Below are 11,013 nucleotides of genomic sequence, written 5' to 3' on the forward strand. Positions count from 1 at the left end.
ATACATTGGTTTTATTCTCTCCCCACTTATTTGATCGTCAACAAAAGCAAGGTCGGCAACAGTCATCTGCAAGCCTGAAGTCATAATTCCTATATTTGACAGCACACTTATCTAAGTTGACAGCCAACACCTTTGACCCTTAATCCGCATATTCCATATTTGAAAAAATGAAAAAATGCACATGCTAAAATGTCCAGTGAACCTTATTTTACAGCGAGTCCAGTTTCTAATCTTTAGTACCATACAAAGTAGTAACTCATTTAATGACATTTAATGCGAAAGATTTTCTCTCCCACTTAGTTAATCTTCAATATACAGTTTCATCATGGCAGATTACATAGAACCGTCTACAAACGTGTGGTCTATGTATGACGGCCACAGCCATTCGTAAGTAATCACTCCAAAACATTGTTATTATTTCCCGTTGATAAGGATGGCTAGGTAAATAGGTGTTCACACACAGTAAACATTACACATGAAAATCTGAAGTATATTATATAGTTGATGTGTATTGGAAGTGCTATAAAATCCATAGTCCACGACAGTAGTGTATTTCAGTTTCCAGACGCTGTAGGCAACCACGTTAAACTAGCCGCCATTACGTCGTAATGACTGATGATATTCACACCCAGTCATCGACATCCTCGGTCTTCAGCTTTGCCTTCAGTTCCTTGGCCTCTTGGATAGCCTTTTTCTTCTCTTTCTCAACTTCTTTGTCTATCGGCTCAGGTGGAGGGAGAACTGCTTTCATTTCGGTTTCAATTCTCTGTATTCTGCTCTTCACCTTTGTATCAAATTCGCTCTTCTTCTGACGAACTAATCGAGCAATTGAAGCAGTGGCGTCTTTTGCTTGTGCTTCCAGTTCTGTCTGTCTTCTAGAAATTGCAGTCTTGTCCTTTTCCGGATCCAGTGCAAGCAACTCACCCAGACTTGCAACTTGATCCATCAGGTGCTTCTGTGAGACTTCAACATACATCTCGGCCAGGTTATTAACCATGTAGGCCATGGTGTTGGCGTCGGTGGCTTGTACATAGATCATGTCTCTCAGCATGTCCGACATGGTGTACTTCAGGCGAAACTTCTTCCCTTTCTCAGCACTTTGGAGAAATGTCTTGACATTCTCATTCATGCTGCACTTAATAATGTTAGATATTGTTTGGAAAAATCTTACCAGTTTTCCCCATTGGGTTCTGACTTCACCAATAGCCTTGATACCTCTTTGCAATAGCGCTTTGATCTGGTCAAAATCTACCTTATCCAGTTTGATCCGTGCAAGATCGGTGATAATGGCTGTGATGTCTTCGCTGACCTTATCTAGTTTCTCGCTTCTTTCACGAAAGTCACTTCTAGCGGCCTCAAGGGTAGATGAAGCTTGTTCAACCTTAAATCTGGCCTGTGCACTGTGCCTTGAAGAGGCAGAGGCAGACTGTCCTTGCTCATATGTTGACATCTTTGGGGTCGGCATTTCTAACGGTTTTGCTCCAAAAGCAGTTTCACAAAAGACCTTTAAACCTTGCATCTTTGCATTTAGCCTGGCCGCCACCCCCTTCGCACTCTCTATTTGCTGTTTCCCGCCTGACAGTTGCTTGCTAGCATCCTTCAAAGTCTTGATCAGTTGAGACGCGTCCTCCTTAATTCCATCGAATTTGTCTCTACACACTCCTGAGTAGGACGAGAGAGAAGTAACGATGTCACTGAATGTTGACTCAACCATTGTCAGGTCTCCAGGCTCCTTCCCTTGAGAAAGCAAGTTGAAATTGTCGAGGATGTTCTGGATGCAGAGCGATATTCTAGGAAGCTCCAACATGAGTGCATCTGCAGACCTTCCTGTTTCTAAATTCACAGATGCCTTGTCCCTTCTCACATTTCCCTGGGTCTTACCACCAACGGCTTTCATCGCAAACATGCTTGTAACACCCTGTACTACTGAAACAGCACATTTGGCTACCCCCTCAACGAAATCCATTCCAAGCATATCCCATCCAGAGGGCATGGAGTCCAGGGCCTTTTCATATGACTTTTGAGCTTTTTGGAACTGTTCTGTCATTTCGCTATACTCCTTTTCAGCTTGTTGTTTTCTTTTTTCCAATGCCTCCTTGCGAGTTGATTTCACTTCAATATCCTTTTCGGCTTTCCTAATCTTGTCGTCATATTCCCCTTTTGAAAAAGTGCATGCCTCTTGCAGTTCGCCTATCAAATCCATGACGTCAGTAAACTTCGTTTCAACTTCCTCAGCTTTTAACATACACGTGTCAGTAATCCTTTCGATGTTTGCCAAAATATCTGGAACCAATTCTTGTATTTCCTCATCAGATCCACCAATGATGAACTGCAAAGATTATATAATCACATTGCATGACGATATCAGATGTTCTGGTCCATAAGGGACCATGTGATATCTTTTAACAAGTGGGTCAGGTTTCATTATCAACTCACTGTGTCAGACAGGACAATGCTATTGGATAGCTGAATATACACTATATCTCACAAATCCTCTCGAATCATCAACATAATAAATACGATTACATTGGCGTTTCCTTCCCCATGAGTACGCCACAACAAATAGTGTATATACAATTTCAGTACCCTTGTACAAACAGATTAGTATTTGCAAAGACATTGATTTTACATTTTTCGTTTTTTTATGCAGTTCGTGTGGCCAACGTCTCGGTGCGCGACAGTTACATGTCACATTCGGACACAGTTTCATAAAAAGCGTAACATAAACATGTCAGATGAAATAGTATATACTAGCAGGCTAGTATGTCAAAAGGCATGATTGTACATTCGGTTTGCATGGTGTTTGTGAATGAATCGTTCTATAAATACCTTCACAGCATTCTTGACATGGAGAGGTATCTGCAGGGTAAGGAGACGGATCTGGTCCATGTTCTTGTTGGCACAGTTGAAGGAGGTCCATCCCTGGTTGGCCACCTGAACTATGCTTGTCCTCAGTGAATCAGGGTACTTGGTATATTTAAAGGCTGATCTTTCCATGTGTTCTGACACCAAAGAGACGTCCTTGTCCAGAGTGACGAGCACCAGCTGACCCAAAAGACACACCGACAGAGGAGCTGGGCACAACATCTCCTGCCAGTTCATATGAGGCCCAAGGACCAGCATCATGTCTCCCTGCAATTTCAATTAAATATGTACTATAAAAGGAATACCACAAGGTAGCAGTTTCATTTTCAGGTATCACGTTACCAATTACATAAAATGTTTTAACATTTATATCCAAGGACTGTTTTTATCACAGAATTCATTAAAGGTGGTTTGTCTAATCATCATGGTATATCCCTCTCGTTATGTCAGTTTATACCATAGACTCCATTTGGATTCTTTGGCAACCTAAGTCTCAAATGTTCGTGACTGACATGGTATGAAACGCAGTGTGGTGGAGGATATCTGCTGCTCAAACAGTGGTTTGTTGTTGAACCTTTGGTTATGTGATCTTAAGCTCCGTCAGAATATATGACAATAGCAAAACTCTACCTTTGCATCCGTTGGGGTCATCACGCTTTTCTCCGCCTTTGCAATGTCCTGTGTGCTGACAGTCGCCATTGTAGTTTCTTTATATCTGGTAATATGAATGTTCTGGAACATGTGTTAGAGATACTATTTAGATTCTCACATAGAATCTTGTCCTTTGAATAAATTATAACCTGTGGTTTACCCATGGACAGATAAAGGCCACTAGGGCACTCCTTTGATTGCCCTGCCCAGTACAAAACAAACAAACATACACACATACATACACACGCACGCACGCACGCAAACACACACGCACGCACGCACGCACGCACATACATACATGCATGCATGCATACATACATACGTTCAATGACAAAGATATACACAGTATATGTTCATTCACTATTTTCCCTGTAATCCAGGATCTAAAATTCATCCCTCTTTTTCAACAACCTGAATAAAATGGTTTTCTTCCCGGAGAATAACACTTTTAGCTGTTATTTAAAACTGAATTTTGGTTGAAAAGTATCTATAGTTTCGTTCCACCATTACATACAGCATCACCACAAACTGACATTTCCTAACGGAGGACCTTGATGGACGATTGCCTTGAACACACTGCACATGCCCCATATGTAAATCTATGTAAAACTAGTATACATTAAAAAAGTCAAAAGCGTTTTATTGAAATGAAGGCAACAAAAAATAACAACTTTATAAATGCGTTTTTACAAATTGCTTAGTTTACAAGAAGACAGATCGTGGAAACAGAACGTGACTTAGAGCGTCTTTTCTCTCACAAAATATATGAACAGTCCAACAATAGGAAGATCTTTGGCAGTCAGTTCATTGTATTTTGCAGTTGACTATGTCAGAAGGCCCACACGTCACCACTCGTCTCCATCCGCAGCCCCGATAGCCTTGAAAGCAGGGCGTGAGAGAACCTTATTCCACAACTCGGACCTTGTGACCCCTGCTTTTTGCAAACTGTCAACCAGGCTCTTCAAGGGTTCTCCAATCTGTGCTATGTCATACATTAATTTAGTTTCATCCCTTAAGATCTCGGCTCGTCCGGAAACTAGGCTGAGCTTGTGAATAACCTTCCGCATGTTGACCAGGCTGGAGTTTTGTGCTGTAATGTAATTCCTGGTGACTTGAATGTACTTCTCTGTGTTAGCAACATCAGCAGCAACACTCTCTTTTTCATCTGTTTTTCTTTGTAGTTCACGTTCAGTTTGTTGACAGTTACTTGACATCTCTGACAACGTGTCCCTTGCGTTAGAGAGTGTCGATCGAACTGAATTCAGGCGGTGTTCGGCATTCTCCACATCACCTTTAAGAGCCGTCTCAGAAACTGCCAGCATTGTTGCTCCAACTATTGGGATCCATATTGTCGCCCAACCTGCTGTTCGTACGTCATTGCGATGCTTTTCAGCTTTTTCGAACTCTTCCCTTGCTCTTTGAACATCATGCTCTGCATTTTGAACGTCCTGTTCGGCACTGGAAACTCTGCGAGTCTGTTCCTGCAAGTGCCTTCTCTTTTCATCAAGTGAGGCATTGAGGGAGGTCAAAGACACCAGAAGTTGTTGGTGATAAGCTTGCTTCTGTGAAAGCTCCGCTTCCTTGCCGAGGCACTTTTCACTCAAGGTATTGGTGTGCTCAGTTAGCTTTCGTTCAGCGTGGGAAAATGCCTCATAGGCATTATTGGTCGCACCCTTAACGTCCTTGGATCCAGACTCTATTATAGTCATGATATCGTCAATGTATTGTACGCCAGCCTCGAACTGTGTCACAACAGCTGGGGGTACGGGTTCGTGTATTGGTTTGCACAACTCTTGGCCCATGTCTGAAAAATGTGTTAGTGTTTGATTTACTGTCGGTATATTATCAAGCTTGGCATCTTTGCAGGAATATACAGTTTGCAACATGAAGGTATATAGTGTATATAAGGTAACTACAATGCATGTTGTGTGACATGGCTGTTACAAAATAACGATTTGCTAAAATATAACTGTCATGTCTTCCAAAGAACAGTTGTGTTCTGAGGGGTGGGATAAAACGCTTAACTCTAGGTGTTTATGACATTAAAATTCTCACAAGACCTAGATTTTTAAATGTATAAAAGTGTTTATGGATTTTTTTCCAACATTTTCCATGAACGTTTAAAACATGAACATTAACGTTCATACATGAGGTAAGTAAAAACATTTCGACTTCATTTTAGTGTGTAAAATCGATTCTGTGTTAATTCTTTTTCACCCGGTACTGTATGTGTCACATTATGGATAGTGAATAGTTGGGAATGGTATGACGGCTATAATAAATACTGACTTAATCACACGGGTCCCTGTACTGCCTGATCTGGCTAAACCTATACCAGCGTGAGTGAGAGAATATTGCTATTGACTGCTGCACTTGCCAAGCTAGACAAAAGCAATGGGTAAAGCATCGAGTGCGAGCCAAGCACACCAATGACCGAAGACATACGCATCGATGCAATAGCATATATATCATTAGTTGGACCTAGAAACACTTCTGAAGTATGAATTAATCTGTGTCAGCCATTAGTGGGAGAACTATAAAAAGATTTGACATTCTTAAAATGAAATTGTGAATAACTGATGTATATACTGTTCAACATCTGCAAAGGATCACAGAGCGTTTGAAGAAGAAATTATGCCATAAGTAATATGACGTCAAATGAGTGTCACATATGAAGGCTAGATAAACCTTTATTCACCCTTTGTGAGAAAGTGTCTTGTCGTAACACAAATCTTGATTATTAATTAAGATTAGGGTCATGTCATACTTTTCCACGGCCTTTGTCCGATATGGACGATCGTTGTCAGTAATCGGGATGACGTTATCTTCGATGGCTCCCGCGGAGGCTCTGACGAGGACATCCAGAATCTCATCTCTGTCGCACATCACCGGTCAAGGTGTCAGGAACATGCAGGTCAGTTTCACCATCCAAGCTGATTCCATCCCTTACCCTACTTCAGCAATCTAAGTAAACTCAGGCAGAGTGTCACTCGTTACACTGCTATACTGAGTCTAACAAACCCTAATAGCAGGTCGGGTCCGCCAACCTTTTCAGTTGACCAATCCGAACACAGCTTATCAAATCGCGAAAGTTGACATTCGCATATACCTTAGTACTTTTACCTCGAAAAAGTTAGTTTCAAAAAGCCCTTAGCATATATACTGCAGGTCAAATATCTGTGTTTTATACGAACTTTCGTTTGTTGAGAGATCATTGTCAGTTAATGGGGCTTTTGTATGTCACGCCGAACCCTGAAGAGTAGTTGTTGTCCTTCATTGGACGCTCATAGGTCGCTCACACACGTGATCATCTACTAGAAGTTGTTATGCTCAGTAATATTAGTGTAACAAATAATACCGAGCCTACTACTTAGACTCTATAATCGAGCAACTTGTAGAGCCATGTTCAACAATGTTTACATATGCCTCATCTTGATAAATTAAAATAACTGGTCTTCATTGTGGTACAGTTCAATTCGAGTGGTTAGCAGCCCACTGTTGGGCAGGGGTTAAAGGGATCCGAAGATCGTCTTCTACGTACACCATGCAGTCGTATTGAACGTACACCATGCAGCCGTCTTGCACGTACACCATGCAGTCGTCATGCACGTACGCCATGCAGTCGTCTTGCACGTACACAATGCACTCGTCTTGCACGTACACCATGCAGTCGTCTTGCACGTACACAATGCAGTCGTCTTGGACGTACACAATGCAGTCGTCTTGCACCTAAATCATGCAGTCGTCTTGTACGTACACCATGCAGTCCTCATGCACGTACACCATGCAGTCGTTTTGCACGTACACCATGCAGTCGTCTTGCACGTACACCATGCAGTCGTCTTGCACGTACACCATGCAGTCGTCTTGCCCGTACGCCATGCAGTCGTCTTGCACGTACAGCATGCAGTCGTCTTGCACGTACAGCATGCAGTCGTCTTGCACCTAAACCATGCAGTCCTCATGCACGTACACAATGCAGTCGTCTTGCACGTACAGCATGCAGTCGTCTTGCACGTACACCATGCAGTCGTCTTGCACGTACGCCATGCAGTCGTCTTGCACGTACAGCATGCAATCGTCTTGCACGTACACCATGCAGTCGTCTTGCCCGTACACAATGCAGTCGTCTTGCCCGTACACAATGCAGTCCCGTACACAATGCAGTCGTCTTGCACGTACAGCATGCAGTCGTCTTGCACGTACACCATGCAGTCGTCTTGCCCGTACACAATGCAGTCGTCTTGCCCGTACACAATGCAGTCGTCTTGCACGTACACCATGCAGTCGTCTTGCACCTAAACCATGCAGTCGTCTTGCACGTACACCATGCAGTCGTCATGCGCGCACGCCATGCAGTCGTCTTGCACGTACACCATGCAGTCGTCTTGCACGTACACCATGCAGACGTCTTGCATGCCACTACAGAAACCATGCTGTGATTGCCACAAATACATTAGGCCTTTTTCCTTTATTTTTCAATCATTGGTCGTCTAACATTCCTTATTCGTGTGGGGTGGTGGGGTGGCCTAGCGCTGGCTCGTCACGCCGAAGACCCCCACACAGGTACAATGTGTGAAGCCCATTTCTGGTTTTCCCCGCAGTGATATTGCAGGAATACTGCTAAAAGCGGCGTAAAAACAAAAACTCACTCACTCACTCATTATTCGTGACTTGGCTTCATCATCTAGTTCTCAATAGTTTTACTTGTTATATTCCATCCCTAAGCAAATGTTGAACAGTATATAGCCGTATAATCACAGATCTACAGCATTACTCCAACTGGTTAAAAGTGTCAGTTTATCTAAGGGAAAAGAAATCTCATTACAACCTTAGAGGCATCCTAAGCTGTGTGTCTCTATTTTCAAAATGGCGGATGTTGTCATACTGTTTTCGGTGTTTTAAAAGGCAACTGAATCACGATCATGGTTTGTCCTTCATAGCGACTATACATTATGTGTCGTGACTGCAAATGTGTCCTCGCAGTATGTTGTTAGCATAATTAACATAAAAAGTCGTTTCGGCCTTCAAGACAGAAGTCAATTGTATCAAAAATAGCATTAAATAATGCGCGGAAGAACACTGAAAACTGGGAGTGCATAGAGTCTGTTGGATGATATAATTTAAAGAAAAACTATATAATTCGCCAAACAGCACTGAACAGTGATGCAACCGGCGGGTGGGTGTGTGGGTGAGGGTGTGGGGGTTGGGTGGCCGGGATATACTGTTATTTGGTCACGAGTGCTGTAAACATAGAATGACGTGGACACGAATATAATATTCTATTTGTTGCCGAAATGAGAAACTCAAATCTGCCCTCAACCAGAGGCTGGCTATCTACCGTCACTGCATGTAGAACGCAACGTTATAGAAGAAACGTAACGTCACAATGACAGGTGATATTTTGCCCCCGGGCATCGTATGAAAAATACGACCCTCGATATTTTCGTAGGTAATACATCTTTATATGACATAGGCAATACATAAGACTACCATTAATATCTATACGATATGTCTAAATAACTAAAAAAAAATGGGCATCCAGTGAGATGCGTCAGAAGATATCCAGAGAAGCAAGTTTATTCGTAGCATCGGGCGAAAAAACAAAAACACAACGAACTGCTGAAAACAACAGATCAGACTATAGATGGCAATTAGGTCTCTTAGCCAGGTATGACGGCTGACACCTGGCATGAACCGTGATATTGTTATCCATAAGGACAATTGTAGCTGATATCTCTGTCACCCAACCCAACGCCAACAACTGTCTGATTCACCCGTCTTGGATTTGCTTTTGAGACGACCCCACCTACCTGTTTCTTTTTAAACTGGTAGTGAGGCTCCTGGTAGCCACAACTCTAATAGTTTCAGCATGAAAGTTATTACTTTCAACATCAGCTATCGTTTATAATGAAGTTAAGACTAATTTCAAAATGGCATTTAAAGTGCCCTTGGTAAAATAATATCATCGCACACTAATTTGCATAAAACATGATCTGTTCCAAATAAGTCACCTTGGCCTTAGAAAAGGTCCGCATTGCTCAAGTCTGTACTAATCTCTCCTCAGTAAAGTCGTTTTTGCACGTTTCCTATCTCCCTACTGGTGGAACTGTAGTTAGGCCGAACTTAGTTTAATAGATATTTCACACTTTCGCACATCAACTAGATAAACGTGAAAAAACAGTTTGTTTGTTTTTATTGCCGACGGTACTTTCATAGTAGCATTTACTTCCATAAAATATGTCTGTAAGGCTCTCGTCAACATATACCTCTTTAGTACACAGGTTTATGCAGCACAGTTATCTTTATACCGAATGGCTGGGTAGCATGTCTTTAATTGAGTAGCATATCGTAACATTGATATTTTTGTGAAACTATGGTCAACATGTATCTCCATATGATATGCCAGATGTGATAAACTATCGCTGACATTTACTTCCCTTTGATAGGGCCGATATGCAAGACTATCGTTAAAATGTATTTCTAAACTATGACTGATATAATATATAACAACAAAAACCTTCGTGTCACACAGCTTACAAATGTATAACAGAGGTGAATGTAAACATATGGTCAAATCCCACCGACATATGACATAGCTGACAGGTAAGACTAGCGGCACCGTCTACCTGCTTATTGTCAAACACGTCTACTGCAAAATGAATTCTACTTACTGTTTTCCGCAAAGGACGATGTAGAAATAAGTGCAGGAATGAACACAGTCCGTTTATATACATGTGCAGGGAAACTTTTCTGAGAAATCTGAAAGACCTGGAAACGTTAATCATCTCGAAACTGAAACCGGATAGAGAGAAACCGGTTAGGGATTGCGGTAGGCCCCGTGGAAGCTGTAGTACTGGCGGTTGAGGAGGTTGGAGGGTGGACTTTGGTTTTGAGTGGCTGCGAGGGCGAGCAGAGTGTGACTGTGTATGTCTCCCGTTAAGTGTGATACTAATTTCGTGTACGTTGCAGATGCAATGCTTTTTACTTCGTTGTGCATTCGTCACGCTCTTTGGATCCCATGTCAGAATTTTTTACCCCTTCTTTGAACACACACACAAACCACCCCAAGCGTGTGCATGACCATGCTCATGTTCTTAGCCAGGCTTCAAGTCTGCGATGGTCGATCACATGGACGTGTAGTAATTCTGTCCGTGTAATCAGTGAGTGAATTTAGTTATACGCCGCACCCTGCTATATTCCAGCTAGATGGCAGCGGTCTGTATATAATCGAGTCTGAACCAGACAACCAAGTGATCAACAACATGAGCATCGATTTGCACAGCTGGGAACAGATGACATGTGTCAACCAGGTAAGATTATTTACAGACCGCTGCCATCTAGCTGGAATATTGCTTAGTGCGGCGTAAAACTACACTCACTCACTCACTCACTCACTCACTCACTCAAGTGAATACTAATACACTGCGTGACCGTGTCACATCTGGTCTATTATTGTGAAGGGGTGCACCGTTGTCAGGCGATTGTTAAACATGT

The 11,013-nt window shown here is 42.3% G+C and overlaps 1 protein-coding gene across 1 annotated transcript; it reads right to left on the reverse strand.

Moving 5' to 3' along the window:
- LOC137273310 (M protein, serotype 24-like) lies at positions 1-10,265 on the reverse strand. The gene is made up of 4 exons (XM_067805879.1): positions 10,191-10,265; positions 3,496-3,597; positions 2,830-3,132; positions 1-2,329 (listed from the first exon to the last, which is right to left on the reverse strand). The coding sequence occupies exons 1-4, from the start codon at positions 10,251-10,253 to the stop codon at positions 623-625; spliced, it is 2,175 nt and encodes a 724-aa protein (XP_067661980.1). The 5' UTR covers positions 10,254-10,265; the 3' UTR covers positions 1-622.
- Between the last annotated feature and the right edge of the window lie 748 nt (positions 10,266-11,013).

This window comes from Haliotis asinina, chromosome 2 (assembly GCF_037392515.1).
Source record: "Haliotis asinina isolate JCU_RB_2024 chromosome 2, JCU_Hal_asi_v2, whole genome shotgun sequence".
NCBI lineage: Eukaryota > Metazoa > Mollusca > Gastropoda > Lepetellida > Haliotidae > Haliotis > Haliotis asinina.